Source organism: Rutilus rutilus (assembly GCF_951802725.1).
Source record: "Rutilus rutilus genome assembly, chromosome: 9".
Taxonomy (NCBI): Eukaryota; Metazoa; Chordata; class Actinopteri; order Cypriniformes; family Leuciscidae; genus Rutilus; species Rutilus rutilus.
The window spans coordinates 19968907-19982869 of record NC_140223.1 but is presented as its reverse complement, the minus strand read 5'-3'; the positions used below and the strand labels follow the sequence as shown (position 1 = coordinate 19982869).

Below are 13963 nucleotides of genomic sequence, written 5' to 3'. Positions count from 1 at the left end.
GCAGCTCTCTCATTATGCGGTTGGCAGGTGTGGATGTGGCAGGGAAGATAACAGCCTTCCTTGTCTCTACTGACTCTCACTCACAGCCTAAATCAACTGCACACCCAGCTACTGATAATGTAAAACAAGACCTTATGAAACAAGCCAATGTAATTTGAATGCTATGCAAATGATAGTATTTTTAAACTCCAAAGCACAGAGCTCTAGATTAATGAGTGACGACTGCATGATGTTTGAGTTTTCATGTCACAGGCAGCAGCTGTAAAGGCTGCAAAGGCTTTGGTGACAGGTTCAACTCAATAGAAAGTCTCCTAAAAATAGAGCTGAATTCTCTAAATCCTGAATAGAGTCATTATCTATCATGTCAGAATATGTTTGGGGGTTTACAGTATAAATATGCAAACTATGAAATGTACCTATCAAATAAAACATGCTTTGAATGAATGACATCTGCTAAAATGGACTCATGGTCAAAACATCTGGGTTGTTTGAGCATTTCAAAGTGATTGTTTTTAATTAAAATGTGTAATTTCACAAAAATCTGGAGTCTTTAGACAGGCAAGTGAAGGTTGCTCTGAGTGAAAGTGGCTCTGTTCCTGGTCCAAATTAAGCGTAAACGCACGGCGTTGCATAAAATATGCTGCTTTGTTTCTGTGTAAATGAAATGCAGCATTAGAGCCAGCTTAATTTATTTCCATAATTCCATATTTATTATAAGCTCATTTTTATTAATTTAGTTCTGTCATGTCAACTCTCGGAGTGTTTGGCATGGTAATGGGTATGACGATGTTGATTTGGTACTGGCGGAATAGATCTGCTACGCTGCTGCTGTTATTGCTGCTGCTGCAGAGTAAGTGCAAGGCTTGCTACTGCCAATACATTCATGACACACTGTTGTGAGCAAGTAAGACATGCTGCTGCTGTACAATATAGTGCACAAGAATTACCAATAACAGATCTATACAGGTGGAGCTGGGGAAGGAGGAGGGTTTCTGAAAGAACTGCAACTGCTACAGCAATACTGACCAAATAACTGAAGGTTGTACAGTGAGCTCATTGGCTAAGCCACTTAAGATGCAGCTTCTGTGTCGCCTTTGTAAACATCCAAAAAATATTACTTGGTGGTCAAATTGTTTATTCGCTTTGTGCCTATAAGGACACCCTTAAATGCATGGCCATCTGTGGCTTAACTTCATCATAATACTAGGTCGAAATGGTGGCAGTAAACGACTGTAAATTGATCTAAACCTCATCCCACATTTGTCAGAGACTGCGCCAAAGGTCTTCTGCTTTTACAAACATTCAGTTCGTTTGTATACGTTTTCCAGCTTCGGGCTTCTCTATATGTCTAAATATTTAGTTTTCGAACATAAGGTTTCTCACATCACTTCATTTTTTCCAGTTCCACAAAATGACCTCACTCGAGGTCACGCTTCCACTCATTCTTGCAGATGTCTACTCACGTTTGTTTTACTGGTGACAGAGAAGGTGGCTCTGCTGGAGAAACGTGTGGTGGTGGGGCTGGAGGCAGAGCCGCTGGCGGAGCCGGTCAGAGCCGCTATGCTGGGGGCCGCAGACGGTGGAGACTGATGCCCTGCGGTGCTGCTGTTGGTCTGTGGTGGCGCTGATCCTCCTGTGAGAAGTGCGCTTCTGTCACACACCGACCCAGTCAGCATCTCTACCTGTCGGGTCAAGGCCTCTAACTGACCTCTGAGCTGCCGGTTCTCCTGCTGGAGCTGCGCCACGGCTCGGCCTAGAGGTCCGCTCACATGGATGGCCTCTTCCAGTCTCCGTTCGATGCCTAGCTTGAAAGCGCTGACGTCCACGTGGATCTCACGCACGGCATCTCGCAATGTGGTTTCATAGCGGGCCAAAGCTGCACAAACCGTCTCCCCTTCCGGGGAGCCCTCGGCCACTGATGCCAACGGGCCTGCGTCCATCTCTTCTGTGAGTCCAGGTATCTTCCTTCACAGTCCAACAACAAATTGAGATCTGTCTCTGATATTTCCCTTTTGAAATTGTTTAAAGTCCCAAATCCATATAGAAATCCAGAGGAAATGACAACAGTGACCTGTGGAATCAAAACTCAGTCAGAAACAAACTTAATTTCCTTATTGAATGAATGAAAACATCTTTAAAGCTCACTCAGCATAAAAAAAAAAAGTGTTTACAGACCTTGTGGTTTCAGTATGATTTTCCTGCTGTAAGTGTGTCTGAGTGTGTGAGTGTGTTCTGCCCGCCGTGCTGTTTTAAAGTACAGCTCTCACAGTCACGTTAACCTCCTACTACTCCTGGAGTCCGGGGGAGGGAGGAGAGAGGGAGGGAACAAGAGAAAAGAGGAGGAGAGATAGAGCTCCACTTTATCCTGGCTCCCCCTCCTTCTTTCCACTGTATTTGTATTAATCTCCACTTTCACAACACAGTGCTCTGTCTCTGCTCTCTCTCACTCACTCTTCCTCACTTTTTTTTTTTCTCCTGACAGATAAAGGCCACTGCTCACATTACTCCAGCTCAAGCATGTCCCACTGTCTCAGCGGCGCTAGGCTATATCAGAGAGGAACAGACACGCCTTTTGTTTTTTTTTCTGTCTCACTTTCACTGGGTTCAGAATGTGGTGGTTGAGGTCAGTATAAAGACTGCACTCTTAAGGTTTTAAAGTACCTGTTTGCACTGCAAAGATTTACAATATGCGGTTTAAACTGTCCTAACAAGTTTCCAGCATCAAGCAATTTGTCTGTCCGCACTGAATGTGAAACTGCTGCATGATGATGTCACACAACCACATCCAATCTAAACATATGTTTACCGTTATGAGAAGTGAGATTTTGGGTTACCTAATGCATTGTTGCAGACACAGAAACCAAGTTGTTGCATCATGCAGCGTTTTTGAGTTCAGTTGGGACGAACACATTTCTTGTTGCTGGAATGTTGGTTAGGAAACAAAAATGACTTTGGTTGGTGTAACATAATGTAATCAGGCTGATTCAATGTTATTAAATGCTATAATTTACTTTTTATATTTAATATTTACTTCTTTTAATCATTTCATAAATATACTGAAAGATAAAATGTATATAAAATACACTATTAAATATATTATTTTATATTTGATAAAATACTTACATCTAGTATCTTTAATATACACATTCAAAAGGTTGGGGTCGGTAAGATTTTTTGAAAGAAGTTTCTTACTTATCAAGGCAGCATTTATTTGATAAAAAATAGTTGATTGTTAATTGTAAAATATTATTGCAGTTTAATATAACTGTTCACTTTTTTTATATATATTTTAAAATGTAATTTATTCCTGTGATGGCAAAGCTGAAATTTCAGCATCGTTACTCCAGTCTTCAGTGTCACATGATCCTTCAGAATCATTCAAATATGCTGATTCGGTGCTCAAGAAACATTTATTATTGTTATCAATGTTGAAAATAATAATGTTTTTTGGAAGCCATGATAAAAAGAAAGTACAAAATAACAGTATTTATTTAAAAACATTTTGGTAATATTATTGGTCTTTACTGTCACTTTTGATCAATTTAATGCATCCTTGCTGAATTAAAAAAAAAAAAATCTAATTAGGCTGCCTGACAAAACATTTTGGAATCCTCCCTTCTCATTTAAATACAATGGCTAAACTCAATTCAACATAGTAAACAAGGAGGTAATTCCCTTGAGAATTCCCCCCTGTACTTCATAAGAGTTCAATGTCTTATCCTTTCCAAACTGACCTTGTGTCCTGTCATGATCATTCAGTCTATAGACAAAATGGGGGCTGATTGGATTTCAAGAGTTTGCTGTTAAGGGTGAAAAGAAGGACATAATGGATCTGGAGGAAGTGGGCTTGTTGTGTTTGTGTCTGTGTTTGTCTTTTGTGGGTGGAGGGAAGAGCTGCAACAGAACCCAGGCAAAGCAAACAGGCCTGATCAGATAATGAGGTACAGGGGGGCTCTGGGTAGGCCTAACGGTCTGTGGCACAACCACTACAATGAGTCCTGGCCAACGGACTGAAATAACTTTACATTCCAGCCCACTGTTTACTGTAAACACTGGAAGCCGCGGGAGAGCGGAGGTGATTTATAGCTGTACACACTGGGCATGTGCTCATCAACTTTACATAACAGAGCTGTGAGTGAATGCTACACGCATGAGTCAAAGAGGAAGATGCCATGCTAAGGAATAGGTTATCTATTCATTTTTCCACAAGACATCTTGATCTAGACAGATCTAAAAAATGTGCTGCTATAGGAAAAGCAGAGTTTCTTCAAGGGTTAATCTTGCAACATATCTTTAACATATGACTCAAAGTTTGCTGGAAATTCTGTGCAAGTTTCTGACTCTGAAGCAGCTGGGGTTTTTTTTTTTTCATCCTTCCAAATATGATTTCCATCTTGCAATGATGTCAGACTTTCACGTCAGGCACGGGCTGTAAATGTCTCTCAGGATCAGCAACAGGCGCATGGAGGAATGGCACAATGTCATGCTTCACCCTGGCAGTTTGTTATTGTATCTTACGCAGCCACCATTTCTCTCCTATCGCCCTTATCTGATCTAAGATACTCAGTGGTGAGAAGTCGCGTCGAATAGGATCAGTAGTGCTGAGAAGGACCAGTGCAAGACCTCACATGCTCATGCAAGACCTCTTATCAGAGGAGGGATCGGTGATAGAGATAACCTGCACAGGTATTGCAACACTGACATGAGAGAAGGATGTGACTGAGACAAATCTAGGACACAACTATAACTTCTTCCCAAGGAGCTGTTGAGCCCCAGGGATTTCTGGGTGTTGGGAAATGGCAGCTGCTATACAATCCTGATATGACTCACCAAATGACAGTGTAAAATTATGTCTGATTTAAACATACTCATGTAAACAGTCATTTTGACAAATTCTTACAAGACTAACCAGTCAGATAAACAATAGTGTCTATTCATGAAAGACACATAATACTTTCAACACTTCCAACAATCATGTAATTATGTTGAACTTCATCCACAGTTTACAAACAACTATATACAAGTTTTTTTTTTTTTTTTTACAGCACAGCTTTTTAATTGTTTTTCGATGTAAATATGACAGCATAATTTCATCTCACTGTTTGTGTTTTTCATCATCTGACATGCATGAGTCAAGATGCTGTGGATGTTCAACGCTTCCACTAAGCTCACATTTTTAAGTCACATTTTTTTTAAAGGAATTATTAGTCCTATGTTTACTTTTTTTTTTTTTACTCCAGTTGGACGACGCACCTTTACTCTCTTCCATTGTAGAAAAGTGAAGCTGCCAATGTCCCAATCTGGCGCTGACATCTTGTACTCATTACGCAGACTCTAAACCCGAGTCTGCGCAGTAGTGAGTGTGAAGTGGAGCCGCGGCCACGCCCACACTCATTATGTCAGTCTGAAATAAACTGTTATGGAAATGTGGAAATTAAAGTTAAAGTTAAAGCTCTAATCTACCCCCTAAAGATCCGGAAAAAATTCAGTTGGTGCCTCATGGCTACTTCACTCAGAGAAGCTGTCAACCATAGCTGTCAATCATGAACGTCACACCCCGTTTGCAAAATCATCAAATGAAATTACTAAGTAATCTTAACTTATTTACTATTTACAATTGACCTTCCATCAGCCTGATAAAAAAAAAATGACAGAAACCATCTTTGGAAAAAATTTTTTTTGAAATGTAATATGAAGATTGTTTAATTTGTCTCACGTGCCATTAGATTACATAGAGGGCGGGGTTTATGACATATACTGCGTCAAGCCACTTGGGGGCGATCGAAACGTTTTGGCTTCACTTTTCAGGACTTCTGTGGCACACACATGGTTCAGATCATAGACATCATATATAGCTATGATGTCTATGGTTCAGATGGTTCAGACTGTCATTCCAAATCCGTTTTTTGTGCATATCCGATTGAAATCCGATCAGATTTAGCAAGTGTGACCGGCAAAAAAAAAAAAAAAAAAATCACATGAAATGCGATTTTTACAAATCCGTTTCAAGCTACATCCATATGTGGTTTAAAATCCTGTTCAAATCGAATTTCTGGAAATCCGTTTCAGTCTGACCGCTCTGATAGGATTACGTGTGGTTTAGGCTATGTGACTTTCTCACGACCATGTAAAATGTAAACATCAGACTCTGATGTTTACATTAGACGTGTCAAGCAGAAAATGACAATATAATGGAGACATATTTTGAAACCGGCGGAGACGACAGTGCGGAAAAAAGCCGTGCATATCAGCCTCCGGTTCTGCCGCTGCCTTATAAAACGCAGTAGGCCAGAAATGCGATTTGAATTGGATTTCAAACCACATATGGGTGTAGCTCGAAACGGATTTCGCATTTCATGTGATTTTTTTTTTTTTTTTTTTGCTGTTCACACTAGCTAAATCTGATCGGATATGTAAAAAAATCGGATTTGGACTGACAGTCTGAACGTAAACCTTAGGTAGGCCTATAATCAATGAGAGTTTAGAATTATTTGATATTAAATGACAACTCCCTAAAGTTTCACAACATAAACCATAAAAAGCATGCTGCTGAAGCATCATGTGTTGAAAAGTACAGGATGTCTTGCAGCGTGTTCTGATTGGCTGAGTTTGAGTCATGAGTCATGCCCCATTTTCACATTAGGTGCTGGTTTGCTGTTCTTAACTAGTTTTAGCTGGTCTCCCAGCCAACTAGCAGACGTGTCTAAAACACCTCTAAAACAGATTACTACTTCTAAACACTAGCTAAGAATGTTTAGGCTTGTTTTTCTGCAGTAAAAAAGCATTTTTGCAATGTGTAAAAATATTACCATAACTATTTTTATCTTTTTATGGATGGATCAGTGGTGCCATCCTAAAATAACCAGCCTGTCCTTATTCGGGAGAATGAAGCATGGTGGGAAACATGTGGTAAACATAAACTAGGGAAATCGAGTTAACCACAAATGATCAATTCTACGTCACAGAACTTTAACACACACCGGTTGAACCACTAAGCCTGTGAAGCACATGGTTCCTTAACCAAGCCATGATGACATAGACTGAAACTTTTCCTGTTCATATTGAGAAAATGTCAAACCATCAGCCTAAAGGAATAAGTTTCATGATCATCCTCAGACGTGAACCTTGTCTGGCTTTCATCTGCAATATAACTGTTGACAAACCACCGATCCTTCCAAAAAACAAAAGCCCATCTATTTCACCACGTGTCAGCTGTGGTTTTCCTGAAAACAAGTCTGCGTGGCCATTACATCAGAGTTTCCATGGGAACCCTGAAGTCCAAACACGTCCAAAAGAATAACAGCCAAATGATGATGTCATGGTCGCTTCAAAGTCAATTTAATTAAGCACACATGGTGCCAAGTGTGTGTGAGAGAGAGAGAGAGAGAAAGAGAGAGAGAGTGCAAGCAGACGAGAGAACAATAAAACTGATTTAAAGTTATTTTTGTGATATTCTTGGCATAGTCTCAGAGGCATGAGCAAAGACAGTTTCTGGCAGGCTGAGCTGGGACAAGAGTTATAGTTGAAATGTGATTATATTGCATATCTGAACCAGAGGAGATTGATTTCGTGCTCTCACAAACCATTCACATACTTAAACACATCACTGAGATGGACACTGCACGGCCTGTCTTGTCCACTCTGGTGCGGCAGTGTGAGCGCTCCAGCTGAAGAAATGCTCTTTCGCTGGAGAAGAGAGAGATGGAAAGAGGGTTGAAGGGTGAAAAGAACAGAGGTGTGGAGGAGGGGGACACATTCCCCAAACCCCAGCCGACCTCCTGAGATGACTGGCTCCGGATAATTACAGCCCCTTTTGCTTGGAACGGCCAGGATGGGCTGACTGAGCTGTACTTCACTGTTCTGTGCTGATCTCCATTGCTGCACACACACATGCACGGCCTCTTTTATCAATCGAACCACGCACACACACAAATACATACACACATAAGCATGCCTGAGATTACATCCACACCACATCAGAACTCACCGCAACACAATTACCCCCTGATTCAGTTAAACCCTTCGATCAACACTGTACTTATTCTACTGTAGAAATGTGGTCTAGTGGTCTGCTGGGATGTCTTTGCAGTGGAGAAAGTGATCCCAACTCCATCTCATCCATGAAATGAGCCATATCTTAAGTGGGCTTTGTCTTTAAATGAATAAGTAAACAGAAACTATTGCGACAACAAGTGCAGAGTAATTATGCACGCAATGACTTAATATCGCGTTTGGATGGATTAATTTCCTCTCAAAACCACAATTTCCTTCCAAATTAAAGAGTCTGTTTGTCATTCTGGTGTAAATTAGGCTACACATTTCCTGACATTTAAACAAAACAATGGGGAATGATAGTGTTCAATGAAATCTTGCTGGAAAGCGGGTCATCTCGTTAGAAAAAAAGCTTAACCCCAAAAGTCCAGAACGTACAAATGAAAAACACTGCGGGGTCCAAAAGTTCGAGACCACATTGAAACATGGGATTTAAACAGGGAAATAAAAAGAAGGACATAGGATGTCAATGTAAAAATAAATAAGAAATATGAAAGATTCTGTAGTGTTTCTAAGTAATTAGAAATTTAAGAAACTCTTTTGTAGAGACAGCAACATGTCTATTGCTCTTTGGATCATCTCAGGTTTTACACAAGATATTGAAATGTTTCTTGAGCATAAATCAGCAGATTAGAATGATTTCCTGAAGGATTATGTGGCACTGAAGATCGGAGTAATGATGCTGAAAATTTTGCTTCGCCATCCCAATTAATTACATTTCAATATAAAACAGATATTTTAAATCGTGATAATATTTCATTTGTTTTGACTGTATTTTTGCCCAAATACATGCAGCCTTGTTTGAGCATTAGAGACTTTCGAAAACAGTAAAAAAAAATTACAGACCCCAAACTTTTGAACAGTAGCGTATATGAGTGTATTAAAAGAGGGTAAATGCACACACAATAAAGTCAAGTTCTTGTCTGCAAAGCGGAAGCCCCTTCCTGAGAAGCAGGAACTATCAGTCTGTAGCCCATGCCAAGAATAATAATTTAGCAATGATAGATTTTCTAGGAAGCAAGAAAGAGTGATGTAATCGAGGCAACACAAGCCAAAACACATTTTCTGTCATATCCATCTATTGTTTCTGCAATCAGCTCTTGCTGAACCGAAACGTAGCCAAAATCTCCCAGGCTCCTTTGCCCTACAGCAGCCTCATATTGCATGACATCATCCTCTCTCTCTTTAACCGTTGGTGAGGCCACTTTACTCTTTAATGCACGCACGTACAGGCGCAAAAATACACAGCAGTGCACTTGGAAAATCATCATTGGTATTAGTGTCACCATGCTGAAAGTGATGAGCTGGGATATGTGCACTCCTCTGGAGTGGTTTGGACAGCATAATGATCAGCTTATTTGACCGTGTTCCTGATGAGAGTTTCATGAGCTGTGCTGAGAATGTTCATTTTGGTTTCTCACTTGAGGGAAGAAAAACATATTTTTTCTATTAGTGGTTGATGTCAGCATGTACAATAGCGGTTTGAAATAGAAGGGTTGGAAAAGAGTTTATCAAAAAATACAATGAAAACACTTGGACTGATGTATATTTACTCAATATGTCATATGGCTCACACTTGACTGGTTCCATAATGCATATAACTGCATATAAAAGAATGCAATAAGACCCCCATTATAATGGTTTGTAATCAAAGTTAATTTGAAAACTAGTAATTTAATATAATATAATATAATATAAACTTAAACCAAAGCTAAAGTTAAGAAGCTAAAAAAATCAGCTAGTTTTTTATTTATCTCTTTACATTTATTTTATTTAGTCGCCAGTTTTCAATACTGCTTATTTCCAAGCAGTGCTGGATAAAGAGTAAACCAAACAAAGGCTTGTGTGAGAGAGAGAGAGAGAGAGAGAGAGAGAGAGAGAGAGAATGCAAGCCCCTGTAAAATCTTTCATTTGGTGTGAGCTATTCACCATGACGGTTGAGAGGCCCTTTACAGGCTGAAGCACGGAGGCCTCTCCAGGTGAATTAAACTAGGTGTCTGTGTGTGCTTGAGTATGTGTAACATTCCTAATTGTTAAGCACAAAGACACTTTGGAATGAACATTGAGAGTGAGCTTCAACATATTATTAGCATGAAGTCTTTGCTTACAAATCAGCCTTTGACAGAACACACACACACATCACAGCGGGCCTGTGAGCTCAGAGTGAAAGTGTTACTGATTTGTGCAATAACAGGCTTCGACGTGGCATACGTGCATGTGCTCACCTGTGAGGGATCAGAGCCAAATGTATGTAATCACTCATACACCTGCCACTGCAGTCACAGTATCAGCCTCCAGCAAGAGTCAGTGCTTTGTAGCTCATTAGCTGCACCCTGGTAAAAATACAGTGAAATATTATAAGACACAAGTGATATATTCATATTGGTGCAATTGGAGCTGACAACTAATTGCATTTTTACTGCAAACGTTATATACTTAAATGTTATATATTAGTTGTCACTTATATTCTGCTAAAAATTTGATCTATAGAATTATTGACCACTTCAGCGCCTTTCATGTAAACTGCATATTAATATTTGAAAATACTTTCAAATGTAATTTTTTCCTATGATGGCAAATCAGAATTTTCAGCAGCCATTACTTTAGCCTTCAGTGTCACATGATCCTTCAGAAATCATTTTAATGTGCTCATTTGGTGCTCAAGAAACCTGTATGCCAGGTTAAAGAGATGTGTTTTTGGTCTATTTAAACTGACAGTGTGTCTGCTTCCTGAACAGCTAGAAAGACTCCAGAGTTTGGGTGGTAAAAAAGAAGTTGCAATTGATTTTGATATTGTAGGTATTATCAACTGGCCATCATTTTTAGATCGCAATAGACGTGAAGGTTGTTTTATTATTGTTGTATGTAATACAAGTACCTCTGAAGAGCTTAAGAGCTTTGTTAAGAAAACATAAGAACATAAGTTTGTTAAGAACATAAGAGCTTTTAGAATGTTATAAAACCTATAGAAATTAAACTGAATTGACAAAAAAAAAAAAGAAGACAGCCATAATCATCTTCTTTTTTATTTATTTATTTATTTAACACTCCTACCACCCCAACAAAAGAAGTACACATCTATGTAGTGGAGTAAAAAGTACGATATTTGTCTTTCAAATGTATAGTGAAGTTAAAGTAAAACGTTTCCAGAAAAAATAATACTCAAGTAAAGTACAGATACTCAAAAAGTGTACTTAAGTACAGTACTCAAGTAAATGTACTTTGTTACTGCCCACCTCTGAGGACAGGTACCCCGTTGTAACATCCTACAAGGTAAAAAAAAAAGAAAAAAGGATGACATATTTGTGCATTTAAAGTCTCTATGAAAAGTTTGTTTGGCTTTTAGCCTTACTGTTATCTATAAGCTAGTGTGCTCCAAAACAATGACAAAATTTAAATTTAGAAGACCAAACCCAACGCTGAAAATGAAAATCAGGCTGATGTCAGAATCCAACGTCATATTGACGTTAATCTCTAACGTTGGACAGACCAGCCAAAGTCCAACATCTGTCCGACGTTGGATGTTGACTTCAAACCGATGTCGGGTTCTGATGTCAATCTGGCGCCGGGTTCTGACGTCAACCCGACTTTCATTTCCAACCGAAATGCAACCTCTGTAACCAAAATCATCCCCTGACTGATGTTACTACTTTCTACTCAAGGACCTAGACAGAGATTTAGTGGAGTAAAAAGTACGATGTCTTTTGTCTTTCAAATGTAGTGAAGTTAAAGTAAAAACTTTCCAGAAAAAAATTATATCCAAGTAAAGTACAGATCCTCAAAAAGTGTACTTAAGTACAGTACTCAAGTAAATGTACTTTGTTACTGTCCACCTCTGAATGTATGCCATGTTTAATAGAGGGAGATAATGCAGTGTTGACAGAACCAAGCTCATATGGTCATACTTCCTGGTTCTAGTAAACTCTATCTGCTGCATTTTGGACCAGCTGGAGTTTATTAAGCATCCAGGGCAACCACCCAGTAGAGCATTACAATAATCTAGCCTTAAACTCATGAACTAACTTTTCTGCATTTGTCACTGCATTTGTCACATTGTTGTAATTTAGATATATTTTTAAGATGGATAAATAGAAATGTAGAATGCTAGAAATGTGGCTTTTAAATGAAAGTTTGGTATCAAAGAGCACACCCAGGTTCCTAACTTACGAAGAAGACTTGACAGAGCAGCTATCGAGACAGTATTCTAGGTTATTACGTGGAGGTTTATTGGTCCAATAATTAAAGCCTCTTTTTTTTGAATTGTAAGAAATTACCAGTCATCCATTTTTTTTCATATCAACTATGTATTTGGTTAATATTGTGAATTGGTATGTTTTGTCAGGGCGTGAAAAGATTCAGCTTAACAGTGGAAACTAATACAATGCTTCCTAATGAAATCTCCCAAGAGTAGCATTACAGGGTGAAAAGCAACGGTCCTAGTACTGAGCCTTGCAGTACTCCATACTGAACTCCAAGTGAATCGATATGACATCTGATAACAGATAAGTTTGATTTGAACCATGCCATTGCAATTCCACTAATGGCAACATATTTTTGAGGCTATTTAAAAGAATATTGTGGTCGATAGTATCAAATGCAGCACTAAGATCCAGTAACACTAATAGAGAGATACAATCACGATCGGATGATAAGAGCAAATCCTTTGTAACTCTAATGAGAGCAGTCTCAGTACTATGATACGGTCTAAATCCTGACGGGAAATCCCTGCAGATACTATTTCTTTCTAAAAAGGAACATAGTTGTGAGGAATGAGGATACTTCCTTTTCTAGTATTTTTGACAGAAAAGGGAGACTCAAGATTGGTCTGTAATTAACTACTTTTCTAGGATCAAGGTTTTTTAATAAGAGGTTTAATAATCACCAGCTAATAGGTTTTATAGGTACATATCCTAATGACAAAGGGGAATTAATGATATTAAGAAGAGGATCTATGACTTCTGGAAGACTTCACTCTTTCAGTAGCTTATTCGTTATAGGGTCTAACATACATGTTGATTTTGATGATTTAACAAATGTAGACAATTATTCCTCTCCTTTAGCACAGAATGAAATATATTTACTGTCACCTTTGATTAATTTAATGCATTCTTGCTTAATAAAAGTATTAATTTAAAATAAATCAAAAAAAATTTGTTACTTTTAAACATTATAGTGTATATATAGTCAAAAAAATTTAATGAGGCCTATTTCATCCTGGATGATTTCACAGGCTGCATTAGATTGAGCTTATTCTGTGAGTATACTTGAGTTGATTAACTTGACTTGCATGTATGGTGCTATTAATATAGAACATTCATCACCTTTTATGTCTAGCTTAGCAGGTGAGGAGAGACCCACGAACAGATAGCAGCAGAAGCAGAATGGGCCTGGAAAAGGTTATCTACTGGGACACAAATAATTTTCAGTGAGGGGGCAAGCAGAATTTAAAGTAAGAGTTCACCCAAAAAATGTCATTCTAAACCTGTATGAATTTCCTTCTTCTGTGAAACACAAAACAACATATTTTGAAGATTGTTCATTTTTGCTTTCCTGTAGCTCAAACAGTAGAGCGTTGACGCTTGCAACGCCAAGGTCATGGGTTCGATTTCCAGGGAAAGCAAGAACTGATAAGAATGTAAATGTGTACCATGAAGTGCAATGTAAATTGCTTTGGATAAAAGTGTCTGCCAAATGCATAAATGTAAATGTTTTGACCCCACTGACTTTCATTATAATGACAAAAACCATGTGTGGTGGTGATCCGGTCTGCTGTTTGGAATGACAGGCCTGAGAGGTCAGGGCTTGTGCTGGAGGGATGTGGCGACTGCTGGGCGTCTGTCACTGTTCATGATAAGCCTGGTGGACGGGTCTGGCGGACTGCAGAGGTACAGGAGATTAGACATAATACAGA

At 38.9% G+C, this 13963-nt stretch overlaps 1 protein-coding gene across 2 annotated transcripts in view; it reads right to left on the bottom strand.

Annotated features, from left to right (window-relative positions):
- smtnl (smoothelin, like) overlaps nucleotides 1-13963 on the bottom strand; it is a 36450-nt gene that overhangs the window by 15398 nt on the left and 7089 nt on the right. Inside the window, exons 4-7 of one of the 2 annotated variants that reach the window (XM_084419741.1) lie at nucleotides 13374-13929; nucleotides 10278-10385; nucleotides 2176-2291; nucleotides 1464-2071 (exon numbers count right to left, since the gene is read on the bottom strand). In XM_084419741.1, the coding sequence (XP_084275867.1) occupies nucleotides 1464-1940 (477 nt within the window). In that variant the 5' untranslated portion in view covers nucleotides 1941-2071; nucleotides 2176-2291; nucleotides 10278-10385; nucleotides 13374-13929. Of the gene's footprint in view, nucleotides 1-1463; nucleotides 2072-2175; nucleotides 2292-10277; nucleotides 10386-13373; nucleotides 13930-13963 lie in introns of those variants that run through there. The other variant, XM_084419742.1, reaches the window with a different exon arrangement.